The 27,663-nt window shown below is 44.3% G+C and overlaps 1 protein-coding gene across 1 annotated transcript; it reads left to right on the top strand.

The window, feature by feature from the left end:
- The first annotated feature begins 76 nt into the window (after positions 1-76).
- On the top strand, positions 77-26,342 carry b3glcta (beta 3-glucosyltransferase a). The gene is made up of 15 exons (XM_062473239.1): positions 77-236; positions 6,112-6,155; positions 10,018-10,057; positions 16,820-16,929; positions 18,860-18,936; positions 19,263-19,374; positions 20,888-21,024; positions 21,121-21,184; positions 21,739-21,867; positions 22,562-22,631; positions 23,558-23,671; positions 24,776-24,875; positions 25,133-25,252; positions 25,371-25,515; positions 25,754-26,342. Exons 1-15 carry the CDS (start codon positions 173-175, stop codon positions 25,916-25,918), a joined length of 1,491 nt encoding a protein of 496 aa, XP_062329223.1. The 5' UTR covers positions 77-172; the 3' UTR covers positions 25,919-26,342.
- Positions 26,343-27,663: the final 1,321 nt, after the last annotated feature.

Genomic DNA, 27,663 nt, shown 5'->3' with positions numbered 1-27,663 from the left:
TAGCCACTAGAGTGCGTGCCTGAGCCACGTAAAATCAGCGATGACTGATCGCACTCTCCCTGTTCTCCGCAAGGAAAAGGAAACATTCCATTCCGAATCCGAACACTGTCAGAGACAGATTTAGCGGCGCTGTCAGCACAGTTCTTTTAGACCAGCATCGTAGTCTTTAAGGATGGTACCAGGAAACCATGATGTCGGAAACAAAGTGTTTTTCAATTTCATTTTTCTGTCACTCTGTGAGTATTTTACATCTGTAAAGTTATCATTCCTCTTCCTGACATAAACACAGTGGGCTGCGTAGGCTGAAGTCTTGTCTAGTTCAGGCACACCGTGTTGCTCATTTCTGTTTGAGCTAACTCGCTATATTGACTGTGTTTTCTGTTTTGATGTAAATGAAATTCCGGGTTTAAAAGCGTTTATGCAAATTGTGTTAGCAGACGTAACATTATACTTGTCACCACCATACATTTAAAGTGGAAAGTATTCTTTAAAACTTCATAGGCTAGGTTTTGTGGTTGCATGGACAATAGTATGCCCACTGTACGTTTCTAACTGTATCTAGCTATTCTGCATGTTGCCAATACGAATATTGACATACTTTTGCAAGTAGTGTATGGACATTCCTGTAAGTTTAATGCCAATAGCGCTGCTCTGAATGGGACTTCCAAGGCAGCAACTCTTTCAGGAGCTGATAGCTTGCAAAAAGGACGCTATTTACATTATAACTGTAACAAAAATGAAGACGTAGATGACAAACTGTCCTAATCATTAGCATATATCAAATGTGAAGAAGAAGAATAGACTGACTTTAAACTGACATGTGATTAGATTACTGAGCACCAACCTACTTTAGTTTATGTTGAAGAATTTGATTTCCAACGCGGTTGGCTACTAGGTTATTCGTTCTTCTAGTTATGTGCCTAAGGCGCATTGCTTAGGCAGGAGATGGATGTGAGCCTTCGTCCTCCTTTTGAAAGTATAGCCTATAAGTTCTTACCTTCTGTCCCCGAGCCTTTCATTTAGACCTTGTGAGATGAGCTTGCTATTTGTAAATTAGCCTATCTGCTTAGCTTTGAGTGTGCCTATTAATTACTAGTGACAATGACCTACTTTCATCATCACCTAGACTATATGATTTTATATTCCCCACCTTGACCCCACAATTCATCATTAGGCTATCATCAGCAGGGGGACGCCATATTTTCATGCTCCATCTTACCCGTCCACAAAGGCATTTCCTTTTACCTCTTAAAATAAGCTAGTTTAACAATACTGTGTGTTCTCAACAGGGAATGTAGAGAGTGGATGTTACATTTACATTTATTCATTTAGCAGACGCTTTTATCCAAAGCGACTTCCAAGAGAGAGCTTTACAAAGTGCATAGGTCACTGATCATAACAACGAGATAGCCACAAAACATTGCGAGTAGTCAAAACATGAAGCACACATTGTGAACAACCAAAGTAAGTGCCAAAGGGAAGAACCATACGAGCATGTAGTTAAACAAGTTACAATTAAACAACATGAACTGCTATAAGTGCAAGTGTACCTGTGGAAAAAAAAGACAAGCAACAATAATAAAAAAACAATATATCACAGCGAGTACAAACAATTTTAAATCAGTTACCACTAACCACAAGAGCAACAAGTCTCTGAGCAAGAGTCATTGTGATCCTTGAGGAAACTAACATCGGGTCAAGCGAACCATTCCTAAGTACTGTTGTACTCCCGGAACAAGTGCGTCTTGAGCCTTTTCTTGAAGGTGGAGAGACAGTCAGTGTCTCTGATGGAGGTGGGGAGTTGATTCCACCACTGGGGGGCCAGACAGGAGAAGAGCTTGTGTTGGGACCGGGCGGTCTTGAGCGGTGGGACCACCAGGCGGTTGTCTGAAGAAGACCGTAGGTGACGGGTGGGGGTGTAAGGCTGCAGGAGAGACTTGATGTAGACGGGTGCAGTCCCGTTCACTGCTCGGAAGGTCAATACCAGGGTCTTGAATCTGATACGGACCATGATAGGTAGCCAGTGGAGAGAGATGAGGAGCGGGGTAACATGGGAGCGTCTGGGTAGATTGTAGACCAGGCGGGCCGCTGCGTTCTGAATCCTCTGAAGAGGGCGGGCTATTATATAAGTAGGCTATTCTATAGCTCAAAGATTCCCAACCTGTGGGCCGTGGCCCACTTGTGGTCCACTAGTGTAATACAGGTGGGTCACCAAACCAATGAAAACTAAAGTTTGAAAAATGAATACATATCAAAATATTTATATATACTGTTGCTAAATGACTTGCCTATCAAAATTCTTACTAATTTTAAAATTACATTTTGCCTTTAATTCATCATGATCGAAACGCCAAAAGTTATGCTTGGCACATTGACATAAGACCAACAGACATTTCCGCCTTAACTTGCATACGCCCACTTCAATCCACTATGCCCGCATCACTTCCGCATATAGCATAAACCAGGACAACAAGTTCCGGTAGCGTGCAGTTACGTTCTTTCTCAAAGCTGTATTATACGAAGAGTTTGGGTTTTCTCCCCAAAATGACAATCAACAATGTATGTAGGATTATATGTTGCTGTCCTTCAAGGGAAAGGGAAAAGGGGTTCAAATTGTACGTTTCGAGCCACATCGACAATTACGAAGGTAAGGTTAATCTAACTCATACAATAAAAGTAGCTAGGCTAGCTCTAGCCATCTTGGATTTGAGCAGTAACGTTAGCTAGACTGGCTAGCTAACAATTTTTACTACATTACAATACTCTGTCAGCTTGCTTTCTAGTCGTTAATGTTAACTCACATAAATAATTGGTCTGTCATGTTTGTTCCCTATGGATAATGCAATGTAACATGTCTTTCTCAGTTTTTAACAAAAATCTGGAAACGGGATAGATCTCTGTAAGGGCGACGTGTTATCAGTTGATGAAAAAAAGTGAGAAGAAGAGCAATAGCCAAGGGTTAACATAACCTGTTCCAGTTATTAAAAGTCACGTTTCTGACTTCACCGGAAGATCTAGACCTTGCCTGGCCTGATGATGGACACTTTGTCTTCTTTGATCGCTCAAATAAATGTTGCAGTGAAAGCGAGCTGTTTGGCTGCCGTGGTGTTGTTAAACATGTGTGATAAGCCGAATTAAGTGAACAGATGTGTTGGGAGGCGGCAAAAATATTTGAGCTACGCAACTGGGCCACAATGTGGAAAAGGTCAGGAATGGCTGCTATAGAGTATATAGTGTATATTTTTTACATTTTGAAATAATTTCTTTCAGGATTCCCTTTTTCATTCGCTGTTTGTATTGTGACTGTAACTTCAACAAATTCTGAACTAAATTACAAACAAAAAAGTGTCAAAGTGAGAGGTAAGCAGCAAAAGCACCAGCTGACACACTTGGGCAGCATGGTAGAGCTGGAGGCACACTGGAGCAGCATGAAATCTCTTGGCTCTGGTGGAGCTGCAGCTTGGCCCTGCTTATCAGAGGCAGTCAGTTCTGGGATTTGGCCTGGGGTAGACAGCCGTTGGCAAATGAAGGCAGAGAGCACCAGCCACATGTTATGTTGAGGAATCTACAAGTCTCACAGTGTTGATAGGCAAAAGAACAGCACAATATCTCAAACAGGTGTTGATTAGTTTCCTTGCATGTCTGCTAAATGTTTATTTCAATTCTAATTGGATGTTTAGTTCATGTAGTCTCTTCCTCTGGCCCTTTAAGATGTCTGTATAAGATTATCTGTGCTAGCTGAATTTTTCTTCCATTTCTACCTTTATGTTGTATTGAGCAGACTGACATTTTGGGTTCATTCCAAACCACTAGCCTAATGAGTTGTTGAACTAAGTTCGTAATGAAGTGTAGCTTTGTGACATTTCCTTTTTGGATGGTACTCAGTTAAAATCTATTTTTGTGGTTTAACAGTATTTGATAACCATTTGGAGAAGCCTCAGCTTACATGTTGTGATATCATGGTTTATGACTATCGTGGAATTAGTAGTTTGTGTTAGACCACACATTGTATAAAATATTTGAAGCCAGTGCTCATCTTTCTAATTAGCTCAGGATCAATGTATTCATGCAACTATTGTAGTGTTTCTCATAAAATGAATCAATGTTTTAACTTAAATAAATGATTAGGCTACCATTATGAAAGAGAAAAAATTCCTTCGTGAAAGAGACGGCAGCCAGTTGAATAAGCTTTATGCTCAAGGACCCATGGCTGCATGAACAATAATGGGAACTATAATGACTGACAAAACTGCACAAAGAGCACATGGACTCACTTGCTTCTGCCTTGTAGCCTTGTGGCTAAAATCAAAGCCAGGGAGTGCTCTTATTGTAGCTCATTTGGAGACATTGTAGAGAACAACACTAATTATGCACAGAGGGTGGTGTGGGGGGGCTGGGGGTCCTGGAGAATGTCCTCACAGCAGTGCTTGTGGCTTTGTGTAGGCTGTGCACGAGTGTTTGCAAAAGGCTTTCTCTCGCCTTCTTTTCATCTTACTCCAGGGACTTTCATGAAAGATGGCAAGTTTGTGACAGATGTAGCAGAATGTGTTGTGAACTTGGAAGTATTCCTGTAGGAATACTTCCTTGTTTTAAGCCAAATGTTGCATTTTTAATCCTCTCTGACAGAGTCCCGGAGACCAGATGAGAATGCAGTCTGTCTGCAAGGATTTAGGGGGCAACTCATTTCTTTAACGTTATTCACTCAGTATTTTTCATTCAGTGGAATTGACTGGTTTCTTGTTTCTGAACCAGACTTGGTTCCATTTAGTTTATTGGCTCTTCAATTCCTGATTTAGAAATTGGCTTCAATTTAAAGTGTCTTTTCTTCTTATAAATGAAGACCTAAAATGTATCTTAATCTGTAGAGCAGAGGACAACATCCACAACATCCATGAAAGGTTCTCAGTAGTAGACGTGTCCTTGGCTCCACAGCTGTCCAGCACCTGTGGGCTTCTCAGGTGTGAGTGTTGTCAGCCGAGGAGAGCGTACTGAGACATCGATGTTTGTGAAGGTTAAGGCTTTAGAGTGTTTCTGGAATTACTTTCTCCTTTCTGGTAAGCAGTAAACAGCCAGTTTGTCTTGGAGTCAGCCTCCTGTTGAATTCTGATCTTTAGCCTAACTCTGGAGGCTGCTTTGCTTTCATTGAAACCCGTCCATGTTCCTGTTTTGGACTAATTAGCCTGACTATGGCTGCACTCGTTGTGATTCTGTATTTTAATTGTGTGAATTTGGTCCTTTTGTTTTATTTCAGGTCTTCATATAATTCCTTTATCTGATAGTGGGTTCTTCTTAAGACCTTGTTTTTAACCAAGAATGACTAAAACCTGTGAATTAGTACCACTTGTTGGTGTTATTTTAAGACCAATTAATTGTGGAGCAGAATTTTACAGGTCCATCAAACCAAAAAAACTATAAATACGTATGTCTGACAGATGGACATAAAGCTGTTAAATGACAGTTAACATAAAATCCCAGGTGTGGTTGAAATTATTCATGGTCGTCATAAGTGTTTTTCAATACCTATTTCATGCCACAGAGACTTATCTGCAGCGTAAAGAACACTTTTCAACATGCATCACAAAGATGTTTGCCTCCTAAGCCTCATCTGCTGCTTACAGATCATGTTGTAAACTAGACCGTTACTCAGGCTTGATTTAATGTGGACCAGAATGGAAAAGCTGTGCTCTGATGCTCCAGTATGTATTGATTTGGAATCCTCATGTGAGGGCCTTCTAGCCTCAGAATCAATAATTATGATTAGACAGAAACTCTCTCTGCTCTAATTGTAAGCTTTCAACAATGACCGGTGTGCAGCATTCCATCAAAAAACCCAGCTCAGACATGAAAGGCTCCCTAAGGCTACTTTTAAATCTCACGTTAACGAACCTTTTCTCGAAGATGAGACTCAACATCATTTTATCAAACAGTTTTCCATGGGGGACTCTTTGTAATGTCTTACTCAGTTGTTCAGAAGACATGGGCAAGCCTCTCAGGCAAATATGGTTTGTTATCCATGTAATCAAGTCTATGTCTGCTGTTGAGAGATGGTCTGAATTTTGGTGTTAATATTCATAACATAAAATGTTTTTTTATGTTTTGCTTGTTTTTTAGTTGCTGTCACAATTGCAGTTGGAAGCTCCAGAGAGGGATCTCAGGTAAGGACGCTCTGCTGCACTGCATCATGGTCCTATGCTAATTTCACTGAACCTTAATGGACTGTGACTAGTGTATTGCTAATTAGTATGCTTCTTATCCAGTCCCAGTTTCCCTACTCCTGTGAAAGGCTTCACTTCCAGAGAAACCAAAATAAAACCTATGCTTCTTTGGGTTGATCCCCCACTCCCCTTTCCCCTAGGTTACAGCAGCAAATCTTTGCAACCCAATACCAATCCATACCTTTTCTTCTCTGCCTGTAGGATGATTTTGTTGCTCTTGCTATTCTCTGAACTTGCGTCTTAATAAATCATGAGCATGTTCAGTTGCTGTAATAGTTTCAGGCTGAGAGAACCATTTGACATGCTTTTGGTTGAGGTGTTTAGCTTTACAGCACTCTCTCTGGAAGATATTTTCTCCTGTTTACCTGTCAGGCATTTCCACCTCTCTGATTTAATACTTAATTTACTCCTTTTCATCTTGCTGTTATCAGTTTAAAATGGTGTGGGGCAGAAACAATTCACTAGTCAACAACTGCTGTACAGTGTTGCTGCTGTACAAGGATGGGAGAGGTATCCTGAGACAGCATCACTGGCATAGTCACCAGGAGCTGTAGACCTCAGACACACTTTGACCACTGATTTCAACTTCAAAGGTCTTTTGCTTCACTCAAACTGTCTGTGCTTTAAATTCAGTGCTCTGCCACTTCTCGTTTTTGCTGCCACAAAACATGAACACAAAAAAGTAAGTAGGCCGTGTGATCCACATACTGTAAAATACAGTGACGCAAGGTTAGTCTCCTGCCAATCTTAATGACAGGTATAAAAACACATAATTGAAACAAGTAATTCATAACAAAAATAAATGAATCCTATCAGCTTGTATCATTCATCTCAGTAGAGGTTCTGGAGTTCTGGAAGTCCAGCCGGCCTGAATAATTCAGTCACAGAGCAGAGTGGTAATGTTACATGATGGGCCTCTGCTGCCAGAGCCCTCAGGTGACGGGTGATTGTAGATGGGGCACAAGGGGCAGGAAGCCAGCCTTGCCCTGCTTGTAACATCCCGGCCAATCAGAACCAGGGATCTGAGAATAGTCTCAGCGTGGACCCTTGATGGAATAGCACTTATTAAACAGGTTCAGGAAGATGTGCCCGAGTCTCCTTTAACCCCAATTAAATATTGACACGGATCTCTCCACTGCCCGGGAGGCAAGGGTGAAGTCCATTTGAGTTTTAATTTGTCTGTGTGTGTGGGTGTGTTTTTGTCACATCGAAGGCACTCTCAGCATAGGGTGATGGTCACTGAAGAATTTTCTCCTCCTAAGAGATTTGTCTAAGCCTCCCAGATAGGTTGAATAGTGTGGATTCAGTGTAATCTCGTTTCAACACTACTAGGTTTTTTAGGACCCCTCCTTAAAATGGCTGACAGCTCCTTGTCAGATTGGATTACTGGGAGCCCTGCTTACAAGGAGCAGTACCTGAGTGCAGTGGCAGAGAGAGACCACGAAGAGCACGCTCCTTGAGCTGAGAACAATTCTTCCATCAGTAATGATGAAAACTCTGCTAGACTTGACCTTAGCGCTCGCTGCCACGGTCTATAAAACCATTTACTGAAACACGGTGTGTGGCCCACTCAGAGGAGTTGCATTCCTGAAATTGATCATGAAAGGCCTCTGGGAGATTTGCTTTTCACTTCCAAAATATTTGACTGCCTTTCTCGTATCAGCAGTACTGCTATTCTGTACCCCGAAGGCTCTCTTTATAGAGTGACCCCTACAATATGAGAGAAGGTTTTGCCTGATCAAGGAGGTATTCAAGTGTTTAATTGCTTGTCTGAAATTACAGTCTATTAATAAGCCTTGAGCACAGATGTGTATCTGTGTGTGACAGTACAGTCTAGTCACTGGGGTAGGGAGGGAGGGAGGGGTCAAGGTTGTCTGGATCTGTATTCTCTGCCTCGTTCAGTTGGAGGGACAGTGTGAGGCGTTTTCCTTCTTTTACTCCCTGTCACAGCTTGTCTACAATACTGTGAAAAACAGGAAGACAAAAATAACAGGAGACACACACTCACTCAAACACAAATAGATTCTATCTATTTACTCGCAGCCTTCTAATGAATGAATTCATCAAAGTGGTCACCTGGATTCCCTCGATGGCAGAGCTGCTTCTCTGCAGCTTAGTGCTGCTGGGAGGGAGGGCGGGCGGGCGGGAGGGAAGAGCATCTCCTGCAGCTGGCAGGGGCAGCAGACAGCAAGACTGCAGGTGGAGACACAGATGATTCTGGAGCTCGTGGCTCTGTCCGAATGGCCCAACTCTATTTGGGACCAGTTGAATGGCATATTCATGGTTCTGTTTAGTCATGTGTACTGTCACTGGCTGACCTGTTTCTCCTCTGTGAATCAGAATCCAGTATCTATAGTTTTGATCTGACAGGCTTTTTTTGGTTGCTGTTGCTGGAAATAGTGCCCATTACAGTTGTCAGTTACACATATTTTTTTATTTAGACCAATAACTGAGCAGAATTCTTTCTTATAAGCAATGAATATACAGTATTCTAAAGCCCTCAGGCTGCCAACTCATCTCTTTCGGATCAGGGCTTCAGAAGGAGCAGCGTTTTGAGAACATGAGGCAGAACCCATGGGTCTGACTCCAACTACTGAGCCTAATTAGGGCAATGTCTTTTTACCCACCGATGGCACTGAATCAAATCAGTCTTAACGTGATCTTGTTTTCCCCTGCATACATTTACAGCTCACTCTGATCATCTCAAAACTCTGACAACTCAGCATGCCTGCGACCCTACAAGCATCATGGAATGTTTTATTCCTGTTGTTCATCTCTTCTTCATTTTCCTGAGCTTCCTGTTAGTCAGCTTCCTCAAGTGGATACCTGTCGGAGTTCCTCATTAAGGGTTTGATGAATATTACAGAGAAGGAAGGAAGTTGGGGAAATGTGGGTGAGGCGGAAAAGTGCTGTTATGACAGGTGCCAGGTTGCTGCATTTGTGACAGGAAATGAGTTGAGCGAATGACTCCGCTTTCTCTGTTGTTATATGGGTGGTCTCTTGAGTGACTTTAAATAGATAGCCTCCTCTGCTTGGAACTGACTCCGATGGCCACCACCCAGCTCTGTGATTCAGTGCCCCCCTCAGTGGTGCAGTAACAACGTGCCACACCCGACTCTGTGTGTGAATTTATGACTTGTTTAAATTGGTCTCCCCTCAGGAGCCCGGTAGTGGAGTAATTGTTAGTCTAGAGGTAGTCATAAATCAGAAACATGTCTGACTTTGTCATTATCTATTAATACTCTGCTGCTTCTGCTACCCAGCTCCAGAGTAGGAGAAAGCCAGAACAAGCACGTTCTCCCCATAGACTGAAACATGTTTCCTGCAAGACAGAGGTGAAAAGAAAGCTTTTCAAAGTTGTCTGAGAAGTGATTGATTTACACATCCCTCCATGGTCTGCTGCTAGCACCGCCTGACAACTCTGGAGGAGTCGTGGTACCAGCAGCCTTAATTGAGCCGAGAGCTTCGAGCCAAAGAGCTTCGAAGCCGCAGGCGCAAAGCCCACACAATTAGGATGAACTAATGACAAGGAGTAGTATCCATTATTCCTATCTAGGAACCCACAGGGGTTTTCTACATTTAGCATAGCTTAAAGAGGAAGTTAGCGAGCTGAGATAGGGAAGTGTAATTATTACTCGGCCTCTGATTTACTCCGCTCATTAAGCTACATGTCAGTCAGTCGCACACTTACTTTTCTCGGTTGTTTATAAGTCGTTCGTTTTGGCGTGTGATGTGAAAAGATGTCGACGAGCCAACCTGCATGCTTGATGTCAAGAAGTTATTTCTCTGTCTGTCTTTACAGAGCCAAGATGAGGTGGACGTCATCTATGACAGTCAGCTGGGTAAGTCTTTCAGTTTTATCCAGCAGGCAGAGATGCAAATGGTTTCCTTGTTCTGTACTGTATTTAGCTGTTAGGTAATAGTGCATGGTATTGATTTGTCAAACCAATTCATAGTAATGCAGTCATTTGACATATCTCTTACCGTGTTCATTTATTTGGTGTAGGTTCTAGACCCATGATATTGAATGTGGGTCACAGTTTGGAATCTGATACAGCTTTTTCAGATGCATCAATGCAAATGAGGGTAATCCAGCATGGCACTCAATGGAATGAACAAATTAAAGAGGCTTTAAACTTGCCCATTCTCTTGTTTCAATTATGGAATTGATGTCAGTAAGATGAGGCCATATGCTTTTTCTTACCAGTTAAACTAAGGGTTTGGAGGAACATTCTCTGAGGCTTTAAATGCGTGAAATTAGTTGTAAAAATGCTTTAATAACTCCATCTCATTCTAAAGGCCTCTCTGTAGGGTGTCTGTTTAAAATATATCTTGTTTTATCACAGCTGAAAATTGGGTATTAAAAAAACCCTGCAAAGCGATATAAATCCCAATTTCTTACAAAAACGTCAGTGAATGACTGAAGACGTAGTTTTCATATTATTGATTTGACAGTAGAGACTCAAAAACAGAGTGAGATTGAAGACCTGGTGTTCGCCTTTCATGGTTGAGTGAGCTTGCACAATTTCAGAGCACTTCGTCTGTGAATGATTTTCCTCAACCTGCAGAGGAGTCTCTGGACCTCTGCCTCTTTCAACTGGGTCACCACGGAAACAAAGGACCTGCAATAACAAGTTTATAATGCCCTAATTTGGCACCTTAGCAAAGGACACAAACACAGACAGTTATCTGAATGGATCAAGCTATCTGGCAGTGCCATAGTAATTCCCTTTGTCACACCAGGGAGGCAGTGCCAGTCTGAGCTGGGGGTATTGTTTGTGGGCCTGGAATTCCAGAAATGAATAAATGAAAGCAGCACATCAAGGCAGGACTTTCTTTGTTAAACATCTTGGTGAAGATCAAACAGCAGGACTGGCCTACTTATTTGTTTGCATCTATGGGCATCCTTTGGAAAACATTGGACAAAGATCAAGACATTGTATTGCTCCAGCAGTGCTGCAGGCTTTATATAGTTTGTTGTTCATGTGCTTCCGAGAGAAACAACAACAAAAAAAGCGCTGCATCTGCACGAAGAGAGAACCTACTAATAGAATGGCTGCTAAGTGTGTAGGGAAGTGTCTTCACACTTTCCCCTCACTGTATACCAGGGATACCATGGTTACTCGTCCTCGAACTTACTCGGAAGAATGTTTTCTCCTGTTTTGCACCTTGACGTTCTGTAAAGGCTAGGCCTACGTGGTGTTTGTATAAATGATGATAGCCATTAAGAGAATTAGGTGTGGCTAAGCATCGAGTGCAGCCTTGTCCTCCCTATCAGGGGTTTCATATCCATGCGATGGCTGCGAGCCAGAACATGAGAGATGTACTTCCCTGCTGACAGAAGCCAAACTACGCAGCAACCGCTCTCTCCTGAAATATGTAGCAGCTTAAGATAGCCACACAGTCAACACATTTCAAAAGCCCATACGTTATCATCAGAACAATGTGGGAGTACTTGTCAAGAGTGCTTGTTGGTGTGCATCCCGAGAGAAAATCGTTCACTGCCTTCCTAGCTGTACTCCAACCAACCTGTCTTATCTCTGAACTGTACTGACCTGTGGCATATCTCATACATCAAGACATCACACCCTACTGAAGGAGATAAATGAGAAACACAGCAGTGCTGGATCCATTGCTCTCATGTTTCCCGGGGGTTCCCGCTTCTCTGGAACAGAACAGTGCAGTGCGTGTTGGTGAGATCACCTGATCTTCGTTATCTTATTTAAAGGTGTGCTGTTTTAAGGCTGATGATGGGAGTGAGGTTTTGGAATCTGTTAAAACTAAATTGCTTCTGGGTCCTGAATTATTGATGCAAAGTAGGGGGTTTAAGGCTGCCTTCAACACTCATTAGTCTTTACCAGAGTTGTCCACAGAGAGTGGAATGTAGCATTTATAATGAGCATGATTAAAATAGCCAGAAGACCCTCTCCGAACTTCAGGTGTTGAAACTAGTCAGGTTTTTTATGCACATTACTAGGAATTGTAATGAGCTAATTATTTTTTCTGTCCCCTTTCTCTCTTTTTCTCCTCTCCAAATCACAGAGAGGTATTTAGAACAGTGACCTTTCCAACCGTAAGATAAAAGTTAAACAGACCGTGCTCGCGATTGATCTGAAAGCAGGCCAATTAAAAGCCAGTATGGATATGAGGCTGAGAGGAAACCGTTTCACTTAGGTATTGTACGACACACACTGCTGACCAGATGGCTTTTGGTAAATATTAATTCTATTCAATTTGACTGAATCCAACTCCCTATAGGGCTTTATTGAATTTGTACTTTTGGACAGAATATGCCCTCATGCCCTGAGGGTTGGTATTGTAAATTGTGGTGCTGTGTGGTGTGACGGTCATGGCTGGTTGGCCCCCCCACAGCAGCTCGGTGCTCCTGATTAGGTCCGTGCGTGAGATGCAGCTTTCGGACGTAAACAGGAATAGATGGAGCCGATTTTCATGGAGAATATTCCAGGGCGCCTTGTCTGTAGGGGGAACCCAATGATGTGAGTCGTTGGAGCGAGACAGGTTTTACACCGACACAATCAGCAGCTGGGCGAGGATGCATTCTCGCCCCTCATAGAAATGAGCTATTGACATCCTCTCTCGTCTGCGGTGATTGCTGGAGATAGACAACTACCTATGTGCAATGACGCTGTCATTGTTCTCCAAACAGTGTCATGGTCTCACTTGTGGAGTTGCAGCTTAACAGCCGAAGCAGAATGGAATTTTTCAACAAACCGTTTCCCTTGAAATGGTGCCTTTGATCAGATTCCCATGCTTTGTTGTGTATTTTCTTTGCTTTTGCTTTGGAATTTTCTATGAGACTAAACAACTTGCTGTCACATAGCTAGTCAAAGACCCACTTTCTTATACGTGGTCTTTTTTCTTCCCAGTGATGCTTCGTGTGTGTGTGTGTGTGTGTGTGTGTGTGTGTGTGTGTGTGTGTGTGTGTGTGTGTGTGTGTGTGTGTGTGTGTGTGTGTGTGTGTGTGTGTGTGTGTGTGTGTGTGAGAGCTCTTGTAGAAGCCTGGGGCTGTAGTAAGGACTTAGGTGACGGTTTTTCTGAATCCCCACACCTGCTCTTTGACGCTGATGGAGTTGACAGAGCTACAGGAGTGGCCAGGGGGCACAGAGCTCTGCCCCTCACCCCTTCTACCTCACCCATTCCCTCTACCTCTCTCCCCTTCCCTCTCCCCCTCCCCTCTGCTGCCTCTTCCTTCCTTCACCCCTCTTACCCTCTGCCTCCCCCCCCACTACCCTCTGCCCCTCACATCTCTTACCCTCCTTTCCTTCTTCCCCCCTCCTTCTTCTGCCCCTCACCCCTCTGCCCTTCTGCCCCTCTCCTCCCCGCCACCCCTCTGCCACCCTGCTTTGAGGAAGTGTCAGCATTGATTTGTGTCACTGAGGTGAAGGCACTGCAGGGACCAGACACCACATGCACAAAGATGCTACATTTAGCATTGGAGCATGCATTCAGTCGCAGACACGTACACGGATGACCTGCAGCATCCACACTGTGGAACTTGCTTTTTGAAGCTTAACTTCTTGTATTTTTCTCTCTTTCATTCAGCGAAGTTGTAGGAAATACCAGCACGCACTCTCTACAGATCCTCCCAGAGCTTGCTACTGGGCACAAGATGATAGTGTTGGAAGGCTGACTCCATGCGGTTTGAAAGGGAGAGAAGGGGTAGCAGTCCTTTGTGTCTCATTCCAACCAATATATCTCAGGGCAGATACAGTCTTTTTTATCTATAGTGGGGCCCTCCTGTGGAATACAGATTGGGTTGGAGGAAAGAGGAGAACACCAGACTCATATGCTTTCCAGTACTTGGATCAGACAACGGCACGGCAAAAATAAATAATGTGTTTCTAGTATGACCAGAGCCAGGCTACTATCTCCCCCACCGCCTTCTCTGTCATTCACCCCAGTTTAATTCTTCTCTGCCAGAGGGTGTTTCATGAGCGCTTCCTCCTGTCATTGAGAAGTGCTTTGCAGCGTCTTTGGCACAAGAGCTGCTGTTTAAAATGTTTTGCTCCACAAGTCGATCGATTTATTGACGCCTTGCTTTGCCTGGCACGGCCAGATCCCGGGTGTCAGGCATTAGGAACAAAGGAGATTGTTACTGTAGGGGAGTGGGCAGGAAGTGGAACAAGATGGGGTTAGGAGGTAAGAGCAGCTGGAACAGAATGTCTCCTCCCTCCCCCTCTGCCTTGTTGTGTGATGATTAATCGAAACCCATTAGTGTGAAGCCTGGGCCTCTGAATTCCCTCTGATTAGGTTCTTATTTTACCTCCACTCTGCTCCGCTCTGACTCAGGTATTAGGCTACCCACACCGTGAGGGACTGGAATCATGCTCATCTGATCCTTGCGCCAGATTCAGGCAGCTGCTACTACTGCTGCGCTTTGCATTATCAGGTGGAGGGTGTAGAACAGCACCTCGGGGCTAACACACACACTTCCACATCCCTGTGTGATTCCCACAGTACCCACACACACACACACACACACCCTCTCTCTCTCTCGCCGACGGATTGACTCACTCACGCACACATACACCCTCTCTTTCTATCTCTCTCTCTTTCTCTCTCTTTCTCTCTCTCTGTCTCTCTCTCTCTCTCTCTCTCTCTCTCTCTCTCTCGCTGACTTATTGACTCTCACACACACAAACACACAAAATATGCCTGTGCTTTCCTTCTCTCAAGCATGCGTGCACACACACACAAACACTCAAACATTGAAGCCAGAGAGAAGGACATTTAGAGGTTGTTAGCGGTGTGAAATACTATTCTGTCTAAGGGTCTCCAAGAGTAAATACTGTCTGTAAGGATCTCTAAGAGTAAATATATTATCTCTAAGCATTTCTGAGAGTATATATCCTGTTTAAGGATCTCTAAAGAGTATTCTTTCAGAGCTGTGCTACAGGGGATGTAGGGTCTTAGAGATGGACATGATCAGATTTAGCAGGCAAATCTTCCCAGGGCCATGGATCCATGCGAGCACATACCCACACTCAATTTAAAACGGATGACACTGATGCAGTGTTTACCCTTGACCCCAGTGCTAATATCTCAGCCCACCGCTGCAATGGGTTATGTGATAGAATTGAAAAGGAGGCAATGCATCCAATTCTGCCAGTGTCAGCTCTTTTCCTGCACATATTTCTCTCTCTCTCTCTCTCTCTCTCTCTCTCTCTCTCTCTCTCTCTCTCTCTCTCTCTCTCTCTCTCTCTCTCTCTCTCTCTCTCTCTCTCTCTCGCTCGCTCGCTCGCTCTCCTCTCTCGCTCGCTCTCCCCTCTCTCTCTTGTCTTGGGGTCTAGCACACTGTCTTGAAGGGATGATTACAGTGCTGTCACTAGTTGCTGTGACTTGTTTGGGCTGTGAATAATGGTTCAGTGTTTCTCGGCACCGTATTAGAAAGCTTTATGGCGCCACCAGTGCAGATCATCGTGATTTATGACAGCCAATTCTTCCCTTATGACTACAATCCGTGGATATACTTAGCCAGCTAATTAAAATGTCTGGAACTTCAGGAAGGGAGAGTGACTTGCCAGCTGCGTACGTGTGTTTGTTTTAGGCCACGCTAACAAGTGTTGAGGTCCAGCTCTCGAAAGGCCACAACTCATTACAGCAAGAGCTGTTTGTCCTGCTCACCTGGGCTTGAAAAGCTTGGCTCCCTTCGTTTTCCTGTCCTCCACGCCTGGACACGTCCTGTGGTCCTGCCACTTGGCAGGCCAGGGTCAGATGGCTGCCTTGTGGTCACAGCTCCCTGAGCGAGGTGCTGGGAAGTTTATTGTGTACGTGAAAGATGGCTTCGAGGATTCGGTCGAGTTGGTCGGTGTAACTCCAGTGAACAGTGTGATAAACAAGATGACACGCATGCTTCGCTCCCCTTAATCCCTTAGCCACCAGCTGTGATTGTATTGACTGGGAGGGCAATATGGGGACTTGTTTAACACACTCATGTCCATTGCCATTGATGTGGTACATGATCAAAGATCCATCATTACTATTCTGTCGGTTGGTTCACATGAAGCCAGACTGCATTAATGAGCTTGTTTTATTGGCCTATGAAGATGACTATGATGATATGTAAACATGTCACCCGCACTGAGAAGGTACACTCCACCGAGAGTGATAGAGGTAGTTAAACCGACTTTGTTGGACTCCCTCAGGAAGTTATCGACTGGCTCCATGTCAATCTCATACTCATTATGCAGAGGGGTACTCCGTAATGTTTACAGTGCAGCTGTGTCAGTCAGAGGCCGACAGCTGGGCTGTCTGCTGTGTCGGCAGCTTGCGTGTTGTGCCACTGCATACCAGGACTCATCTGACTAAAGATCATTCTAGAAACCTCCAGAGTCTGCTGTCCTGCCATTTACTCTTCTCGTCACGTAGCCAAACGCAGCTCTCGGTGGGGGGGATGACCGAGCCTCAACAGAGCTCCTGAGAGAGCGTGTGTCTTGAGCGTTTGATACACCAAATGAACACATCTCTACCACCGTGCAGTTTATTCTATAGATAGATGGAGTTCTGAGGAATTGTTCTGTTTTTCTGAGCCTAGCTGATCTAATGACCCACTTTGATCCTTGTGGTTGTGTGGTGTGTTTCAGACCTGCGGGAGATAGTGTTTGTCATCCAGAGCCAGAGAAACTCCTTCCATGTGAGACAGGCGGAGAGACGGAGAGCAGATCTGCTCCACCAGGCGGAGAGCCTCTCTATGGTAACAGTGCCATATGCCACACACACAGACCCCCTCCACACGCACACACACGGAACAAGCCATCCATCCATCCACCCAAACACACACACACAACCCTTTCACTCCACATACATACATAACCCCTCCTCACACCTATACACCCCCCCCCCACACACACACACACACACACATTTAGACCCACAAGGAAAAGGTGTGCAAACAAACAAAGGCACCAACAAGGCTGCCCTTCTGTAGTTTGTATTGATGCCACATGGTGTCAGTATTGCTTTGGTGGAGGCTGACTGCAGGATCACCTCAGACATTCTGTTTCTATTCATTAAACATCCTCTCCAATGGCCTGTAAATATATAAAACATTATTAGATAACGTACATTTAGCTGAACACTGGAGCAAACTGGGTGTTGTTCAGATCATCTCTGACCCAGTTTTCTGGCATTGTCAGTTGAGACACTGAAGGGAATTGGCTTGCTCTCCATCGAGTAAATGATGACTTTGTCCACTGTTTGTCAGAGAAATTTTCTTTCTGCTCTTAGAGCATCAGCTCTTAGAGCATCAGCTCTTATTGAGTTCAAGATAACATGTACATATCATTGGTGTACATTTGAAAGAGATCCTGGTTATTGATGGAGAGATCCTGGTCATTACATTTACATTACGTCATTTAGCAGACGCTCTTATCCAGAGCGACTTACAGTAAGTTCAGGGACATTCCCCCGAGGCAAGTAGGGTGAAGTGCCTTGCCCACGGACACAACGTCATTTTACACGGCCGGGAATCGAACCAGCGACCTTCTGATTACTAGCCCGATTCTCTAACCGCTCAGTCACATGAGTCCCATCATTGATGTACATTTCAAACAGATCCTGGTTATGGACACTGTCCCCGACAGTCATCTACCTTAAGAGTTTCTGCTGATTAAGCGTCCCCATATTAACCAACATTGGTGTTGGTTAGCGTCCTCATGTCCTCATGCTTGTGGGAAGTCATAAAGCAGAACAGCACCAGTTCACAATACCCAATTTCTTCAATTAACTTGAATGGAGATGAGCTGACTATGACTTACCTCTCCAGTGGTGGTGGAGAAATCTGTGCGTATTGGGCCAGGTGATGAGATGTAGACTGGCAGGCTTATGGGCTTCCCTGCGAGGAACAGGAGAGGGCCAGGCAGTGACAGCCACTCAGATCATCTCATTACTCTGTCTTCAGCGTGTGTGCAGGTGGAGACAAAGCCCTCGTATGTCTCCCTCATGATTAAAAGTGCAGCTTCCCGTATTTCCTCCATGGCGGGCTGGCCTCTGAACCCACTATGTTCCCCTGAGTCACAATGCAATCATGTGCTGTTCATCATGGCCGTGTCCACACAGGGAAGGGTTCTCGGGTGCTGATTAGGAGTCTGCATGTTCTCGGGGGCCCGTGGGAGCATCACAGAGCTCAGCTCAAGTGTCCTCTCTCAGAGACATGGATGAGTCATTAAAGGGTTACATATGTAGTCACAGCTGCATGCCAGTAGACTCATCTCCAGTATCTGGGAGAACGGCAAGTGCAGATCAGAGGTGTCTGTGTAAAATCGACGTCCTCGTGTTGCTAATAGCCTAGCGAATGTTGTCTTGAAACAAGTGTCTGCCAACGTCGGATGAGTAATTCAGCTCGATGACAGTTTGCAGAGTAGGTTTTGTTCCATAGTGCAGACAGGGTGATTCTACTCTGGTAAATAATAATAAAAGGGTCTATATGGCTGTTACAGTATTTTATTTAGATTGAATTCTGTTGTCGTATTTCTTTTTTTTTTGTCCACTGTCTGCGAGTTATGTGATGGCCTCGATGGCCTTATGCCTCCGTGACATCATTAACTGTGAGGGAAGTCTTCTCCTTAGCAGAGCTGTGAGCCGGTGTTTGTGCAAATGTCTTCTTTTCCTATGCGTGTCTGCAGGGCGTCCCTACTGTACTGCTTCTTCACAGTCTGTCAGCCAGCGAGGGAGACTGGAGTATCCTACCTCTGCTTCCTCAGTAAGTGCTCCTGAGCTGTCAGTCTTGAGAGAGAAGCCATCAGTGAGGCTCACCTCCGCAACTGCTGCTGGTGCTCCCTGGCTGTGTCAACCTTCACAGAGCTGCTTGCGTGTTTCAGGGTCAGCAGCCCTCATTTAAACCCAGACTAGAGCGAGCCTTGATTAAAGAAGATGTACCGGAGTTTTGGTTCACGTTCCGTGCAACCATTAGCCCGTAGACAAATCCTCATTTGATAAGACTGCTGCAAGGTCACAATAACTTTTTATGATAAACCGACATAGCTATTAATAAAGTGATTGGATTCCAGGTTTTATGTTATCTTCCAGGTTATCTTCTACCTTTAAAAAGAACTCCTCCTGGATTCTGTTCCTGGAGGAGGAAACCAATGTGAGGTTGACCAAACTTGTTCAAGTCCTCATGAATTTTGACAGAAGGAAGGTAAGTTTGTCGTCTTTGCAATTGCATGCTAGTCATTTAGCAGACACATTTATCCGAAGGGACATACAAACAAGTGTGTGTACAAAAGTGCAGCAGAAAATCAAGTGTGTAGTCTTGTAAACAGTATTTTGGTGGTCAGACTCAAGGAACAGTCTGTAATTACCAGGCACAGTGGGGAAAACAAATCTAATCTCCGCTACCAGGCAGAGTGCGACTAATATCTCAGCTACACTGCTGCAAGACATTGGCACAACAGGAATTCAAAAAACCATGCAGAGAAAGGACAAATGTACAGTTGGCAGAAGTAATGGGTTTTAGCAGTAATGTGCTGCCACATGCTACTTTCAGTGCCCTGAGGCCAAGCAGAAGATTGTTAGTCCAGGTCGAGCTTCTTCAAGTGTTCATTGGTTGTTGTGTGGTGGATAATCTGTGCTTGCAATCAACTCTTTGCTGTAATTGATGCTTTTATCAAAGCATTAGAGAAGAGGGAAACACTTAAAAATTAGGTTACATTCATTTTCATGTAACTATATACAAACATGTAAGGTGGCAAAGTATACGCTGAGTGAGCAGGTGTACATGGTAAGTAGATGTTAAGGGTCAGTTGAAGGTTGTGTGACCAAAAAAAGATCCATATTAAAATCCACTTAGCACTGGAAAGCACAACCTCCCCCATACCAAGTTTGAGTTGTGTAATAATATAGCGCTAATCAATCCTTCCTAGCTACAATGTTTTTACAATAGGTATTGCTATGTATTTACTTTAAATGGTAGTTAATGTAACCTTAATGTAAAGTGTTGCTGAGAGCTTTAGCAACAGCAGTCATTTAAAATTCTAAGGTAATTACATACACTTTATGTTCAGAGCCTGCAAGAAACATCAGTGAAGGTTCAAATTGGGTTTGTTACTTCTCTGGAATGGAATTCAATATATTGTCATTACCCTCAGACAGGCCATGGTTGTGAAGACATGGGATATTTACAGCGTCTTTATGGCTTGCTTCGTTGCACACCTCACTCTCTGACAGCACAGGCTTGTAAAACTGCCCTGGCCTTTGTAATTTATAACCCATTGTAACCTTGTCCAGAAGCGTATTTAATGTGAAAATGTCCTTAGTGTTGTTCCTGGCTAATTGGAGAAAGTAGAAGTACAACGTGTATATCACCCCCACCCCCGATGGTCCTGGTCTGATCTGGGAGAACAAACTTGGCCGATACATCAGACCTATCCTGTTTGATTAGCTTACAGACAGACCAGATCATTACAATTGACCAGACTTGCTTGTGCATATTTTTTGGCAGCATCTTCATTGATTTTCAATCTGCTGTCTCAAAGTCAATGTGTGTTCTAATCTATGTAGAATTTAGTCTGATGGGTATGGGTCTGAGGATTAGCAAACCGTTGTCAGCATGTTAGCATGCCAAACTAAGTCAATTTTCATGCACCCTTCTAAATGTGTGTTGTGTTGTGGAGGATGACAGGCTGTTCTGGTGATGTGTGTCCATCCTTCAGGAGTGGTTCCTCGGTAAGCCTCTCTACGATGAGGAGTCTACTATCATACATCACTACGCCTTCGCTGAGAATCCCAAAGTGTTTAAATACCCCGACTTTGCTGCATCCTGGGCCCTGAGCACACCCCTTATTAACAGGTAAGCCTATTCCTGTTCCTCTATTCCTGTTACAGCCAATCAAGGCCCTTTTTAGAGGTTTCCAGATGACTAACACACACTAACCTGATATTTCAGGCTTGCAAAGAAAGTAAGAGAGGACCCTCTCAAATCAGACTTCACCATCGACCTGAAGCACGAGGTGAGCTATTACACCAGCATGGGTCCTTCTGATGAAAATTGTCGGTCGAGTAGATTTAATCCTGCAGATTTATAATTGGTGTGACTGCGGTTTCTTATTTTAACCAGCTGCCCATTCCGTTCCCTGCACCTCTTGTTATAGCCAGAACAGACTTCAAAGCCGAAGTGCCTGTATGTATTTGTCTCCTGTCCTCTCACCGTAGCGGCGTGGCAGCTTATTTATATTCGTCATCTTGTTTATCCTGCCTGCCACAGTGTGGGTCCATGTCCACTCTCTCTGTCTCTGTTATTATGGAACCTTTCAGAGACCAAAGCTACTGCTTGATCTCCGTCCATCCTCAGTATTCATCACCTCTTTGGTTTAAAGATGTTACAGTACCAGTGGCCGAGTTCCGAACTGGAAGCCCCGATAAGACTTTATTCAATTACAGTTCTCGATACTCATCGAGATCCCACGGCGGGAAAAAAAAGATTAGGAAATCAATACTGTCTATTCTTTCCATTTGTTGCGATGTGGTATCAGATGGCGCTCATAGGCATGTGGCTGTGTTGTAGATTGCACTGTTCATCTGGGAGGATGGGAAGGGCCTCCGCCTGACCGCCGTGCCCGAGCTGTGTACTGAGCCGGAGGACTCTCCCAGAGCCCAGCACTGCGCCACCTTCCTCAGCCGGCTCCCCCTGTGTGTGGGTACCTCGACCGTCCTCACCTCTCACTCCCACGGGTCCTGATGGAAGACAGCTCACACAGAGCATCTCGTACTGGTGCTCGACGTTACCGCTTGACTGTAACGTGTCATAAAAGCACAGAACAACTCCCTCTCATATAATCTGTCCTTTTCCTTCATGATGGGTGTCGTGGAAACCGTCGCTGTAGAATATAGTTAGGTATAGTACAGCTAAAACAGTGTTACTTTCCCTGAAAAACACATCAAGTCTGCTGATGATGTAGAGTCTGGATCCGATGTGTTCATAGGCAATTCAAAATGGTCTATGACAGTAAAAATGTATCTCGAAAACAGGTTGTTCCATGGTTGCTCCTTTAACATCTTCTACCTTTTCTCCACTCATTTCTACCTCAACTCCCCGCCTCTTGTTTGATGATAGAAAACGTCCTCCGCATTCCCTCCCTACATATCCCAACAGGCAGAGGAGGACTGACAGCAGGGAGCACGACATCCTTTCAACATTAGAGAGTAAAAGACTGAGACCAGAGGGCGTGAATTCTAATAATTGCCAGTTCCCATTTAACATTAAAACAAATCGTCCTGCTGTGGAGATTCATCCAGTGCATTTGAACGTCTAAGTGTGATGTGTAACCAGCTTCCTAAGTCTGTGCAATATTGTAAATGTTGGTTCAATCTCTCTGCTTTTATCTAAGGGTGAGCCTGCAAAGAAGGACGACATTTTTGTTGCTGTGAAAACATGCAAAAAGTTTCATGCTGAGAGACGTGAGTCACACCTCATTTGAGCTGCTAAACTTGCTGACTGGGGACTCAGACACAGATGGGGGCCATTTACAGTTGACATTCCTCTGAAATATTCATGTAGACATTGGGTGTCGCTCGTCCTCAGAAGGATTTACTGCACTTGTAGCCTCGTGTGAAATGGGTGACTGTTTAAGTGCTTATTCTTGTGACCTGCTTCATATCTTGTGGGTTACTTGGTATGGGTTCTGGTGGCAGGGTCTGTGTTGAGACAAATGTTTCCAAACATATTCCCTTCATCCGTTGTGGGGGAAGTAGGGAAGAAGAGGATCCCAGACATGACATGTAACACACCCTCAAGTTGCTCGGGTCAGACCCTAACACACAGGAATACATCAACTGAGCTTTCAAACATCATCTAAAAATGATTCCTCACTCCTTGTTTCTGTGGGTTTCATGGTGGTGTTGGATAAGCTTTTAGTATCTCAAATCTATAAAAGATTAATGAGACAGATAAAGTGCTGCAGTTTGACGCCAGGAGAATCCTGAAAATTCTGCATTAGATCCAAATGACAAATGACCTGCTCTACCAAACAGCCACCATTGATGTGTCCTCTGTCAGGTCATTAGACATACTCTGATTTTACAGCGCTCATTTTCTCATTAACATTTCCCCCAATTGACTCCACTTTCCACCCATGTGGAAATTCCGTTTTGCACAAGAGAGATTTTGGTTAGCATGAAAGTCTTAGTAAATGTTCCATATCGTGTGTGTTCAGAACATGACCAATTACAATCAATAATGAAATTATGAGTAATGTCACTCTGCCTGTGTATGTTGAGCCTATGTTGTACACTGTGTAGTTAGGACTGTGTGTGGTAGACTGTGTAGTTGGGACTGTGTGTGTGTGTGGTATTGATTTGATATTTTCCCTCCTGTCTTGCCGCAGTCCCAGTGGTGAAGAAGACCTGGGAAAAAGAGGCGTCTCTACTGGAGTACTACAGCGACCATGCTGATCCTTCTATACCCACCATCAACCTGGGAGTACCCAACACTGAGAGAGGTTAGTCTCTACCCACCATGACCTTGGGAGTACCCATCACTGAGAGAGGTTAGTCTCTACCCACCATGACCCTGGGAGTACCCAACACTGAGAGAAGGCAGTGTGTCAGACCCATCTAGCCAGTCTCACTACCATAATGAGGTACTGTATCAATAGGCTTTGGGTACATTGTGTGCATCTGTTTTGCTTTGCTGTTTATGCATGAATTTGTTAATTGAGCGTTGTGTTTTATGCCACAATCTGCACATTTCCAAATGGTTGGCTCTCTTCCGCTGTTTACCAAGTCTAATGACCTGAGTCATTTTCATTCAGCCAGCTGTAGAAGGGCAGACCTCAGGCAAAAGGTTTGTGTAATAGGAAGGGATAATCATTTAATATAATTTCATATTTCATATGAACTCTTTCCAATTTCATAACTCTATGCATTTCATAACTGATAATCCCATGGCTGTGGATTTGTTTGTGAACATTTGTTGTTTTAGTTTTTAAACTTGAAAACAGAACATTACACTCATCAGTAGTTGAGGCATGATTGACTTTAGCCCTCCGTGTCTGCTGTTGTAAAGCTTTCATAGTTCATAAACGATCCTTTTCATTGTCTTCTCATTATAATGATTAGATGAATGCCTCATTGGCCGTTGGCGGGAGATTGTGTGTAATTGAAGTTGTATAGTGCCATTTCCTCTAAAGATTGCAGTGTGTGTAGCAGGTCCTGCCATAGACACCACCCTCTACTCTGAACTGACTCCAAGGGCAGCAATTACTGTAATTATGAATATTCAATGCTTAGCTGATATGTAAATCAAACACCATGACTCATGTAGCCTACTGCAGTGATGAAGGAGAGCCCTTTATGGATTTTCTTCAATGGAGAGTTTTATTGTGTATATTGTAGCATATTTTCAAGCCAAGTGAATTAACCAGTTTCATTGATTAACAGTGTGTGGGACAGGGCAGCCTCTGATTCTATCAGTTCCTCCAGGCAACTGTTTAGTAGTCCTGCCACAGAACACAAGGCCCTGTTGCCGTAGGAGACTTGTCCAATGGCTCCCCCCATTGGTACCTACAAGCATTGAATTGAACTATCGCTGCCCTGCTCTGCAGGACATTGTGGGAAAACGTTTGCCATCCTGGAGAGATTTGTCAGCGATGCAGTGCCAGAGACCAGCTGGCTACTGATTGTGGATGATGACACACTCATCAGGTAGGATATCATCTGTATCATCACAACAAGGGATTCAATCACTGTCTGAATGTCACTTGTTACGCGCCATGAACCAAGCTTTAATTATCTCGGGTTCCAAATTGCTCGGCATATACAGTAGCGGAGTACAACGTTCACGCTAGCCGGACCAAAATATCTCCCATTCACTCTTATGCAAACCATGGACGTGTGAGGAGGCCTGACTATGTAACCTGAGTGTGTGGGGTGATGTGTGCTCTGTGCCCCCCCTCCTCCAGTCTCCCCAGGCTGCAGGCCCTGCTGAGCTGCTACGACGCGGCCGAGCCCGTGTGCCTGGGGGAGAGGTACGGCTACGGCCTGAGCCAGGGAGGCTACAGCTACATCACCGGTGGAGGAGGGTGGGTCCCCCGCGCCGCCGCCGCCGCCGCTCTCGCTAAACTCGTTTCGCACCGTCACGCGGTGGTGCCGTCTTGTCCCCGCGGCGTGTTCACCCATGTCGTCCTCTGTTGTGTCCAGCATGGTGTTCAGCAGGGAGGCGGTGGCCAGGCTGATGAGGAGTGGCTGTAAGTGTTACAGTGATGACGCTCCTGACGACATGGTGCTGGGGATGTGCCTCAACGCCCTGGCGCTGCCCATCACGCACAGCTCTCTGTTCCACCAGGTAACCGTCACGCTGTCTGAGGCTCCAGCTTCTTCCACCAGACTCTCTCTACCTATCTTATTCATGTGGTAGGCTCGATTAATTAGGCTGCTAGAGTCTGCTTACCAAAATGGCTGTCTCCATGTAAATGTAGCCAATGCCCTCACTCTGTATTTCTGTAGTTAGTCTATTTCTGGTCCAGTTCCCTCCGTGCCACGGCCTGACTGGTCTGCTCTGTGTGTGTGTGTGTGTTCTCTAGGCACGACCAGACGATTACGCCAAAGACTTTCTGGCCCACCAGGTCCCCATCTCCTTCCACAAACACTGGAATGTCGACCCCATAGCGGTCTTCAATACGTGGCTGAAGGATGATATCAGGACAAAGACAGATGGATCAAATGGTAGCATTAAGGAGGAGTTATAATGATTCAGGCACACAACTCACCTGTGCGTGTCTGCGTGTGTTTGTGTGTGTGTGTGAGAGAGAGAATATGCAAGTCTAGGTGCAAATGTCTGTATTTCGTGAAGTCATGGACATGAATTGTCCCCAGGTTCCTTCATTGTTGTAAATGTTTTATATATTGTGAATCTTGCAGAGATGCATAAGGAAGGAGCATGCAAGCCTCTGTCCATGACTTGAGGTTCAACAACTTTTTGTTTGCTGTTTTAACTTAATTTTAGGTTATTTAGTTTGTGTGAAAACATGAATCTTGTCTGTGAATATTTACTATATTTTATTGTATAGGTATAGATAATCTATCCCTTGCAATATTTAGATACTTTAAGAGCATATTTCAGTGTTAATAACGCTGTATAATGTGTTACATTTTGATAATAAAAGTTTCTTTATTTAATAACGAGTCTCTGGTTTTATATTAGTGTAGCATAATTTATGTTTGGAAAATGTTCATGACTGAGCAGTAGTATACACTATTCAACCAGAAAAAATACATTCTAGGTCAAAACTGGTGTTGCTGTGTTTCAGCTGACCAGCTGCTGAGTTGCTATCATCCAGTTTAGCAGCAGGAAAATCATCTCAGCTGTACCAACAAGTTCTTTTAGAAAATAATACACAAAGATAAAAATATATATTGCAGAAATATATTCTTTAGAAATTGGTTATGACCTTCACAAAGATTTTTTTCTATTCCTTTTAAGAAGCGAATGAGGTTATTTTCCTCTTCCCAGGATCCTCTCACAGTCCCTGTGAATGTGACAAAACAATTTCCTGCTCAGAGGGGTAGGTGGCAAACAGGAGCAGAATGTCTCCATAGATGAGTTTCTCTGTCCTCTTGAGTGGCCGAACATTAATGTGTGGAGGGTTGATGTCTACGGAACACTGTCAGGCTTGGACAGGAAATCTGTTCTGCTGTCAGCCTCTGCTAGACCTCTGGAACTCCCAGGACTCCTGTTCTATCAGGATCACCTTCCAGAATCAATCTTGGCCCTGACCGTATTCATCCCCCTCCTGCCATTGGGATGCGAAAGATGACAACACTGATTGGCATCACTGAGTAGTACATAATGATTACCTTAAATCACCATTGAAGAAAATAGGTAATGTTTTATTGATATTGGCAGGATTAGATGACATTCTAAAGTATATGGTAAAGTTTTGTTGATGGTTTTAAATTGCTATGTGTGCAGATGACTGTGGGTGCCCGGTGTGTGTGTGTGTTTGTGTGTTTGTGCAGGACTCAACATAACTGCAGCCTCCGGCATTGCAGAAACATACCATTGGTTCCTATACATCCTCATTCTTTACCGAGTTCTCTGGTGACCTCTGCTGGTCTGAAAACATTCCTGGTTAAAACTATGACGGAGAAGTGGAACACTACAATGCACATCACTCATATTTGCCTTGATTTTGATACTGGACACTTGTTACTTTAGCTTTTGCTGCTTTTACCGTTATTGTGTGCTGTCATTTGTCTTAACATACAGGAACCGTGACTACATGGGTGGGGGTCTTCGTTCTGCCCATCAGACAGCGTGAACCACATCCTCTCCTCTACCAGCTTGTAGAGCAGCTGGACATGCTACTGGGGCTGTAGCAGGGGGCACACACTGCCCTCAAGAAGATCCGAAATTGTGTGACCAGCTCTGTCTCTTATCTGTAGGGTGGGCAGAGCCACTGTCCCTTTGCCAACAGAGGAGGCAAATAGCCAG

The sequence above is a fragment of the Osmerus eperlanus genome, chromosome 11 (genome assembly GCF_963692335.1).
Source record: "Osmerus eperlanus chromosome 11, fOsmEpe2.1, whole genome shotgun sequence".
Taxonomy (NCBI): Eukaryota; Metazoa; Chordata; class Actinopteri; order Osmeriformes; family Osmeridae; genus Osmerus; species Osmerus eperlanus.
The sequence above is the reverse complement of the archived record's forward strand: the minus strand, read 5'-3'. Positions and strand labels throughout refer to the sequence as shown.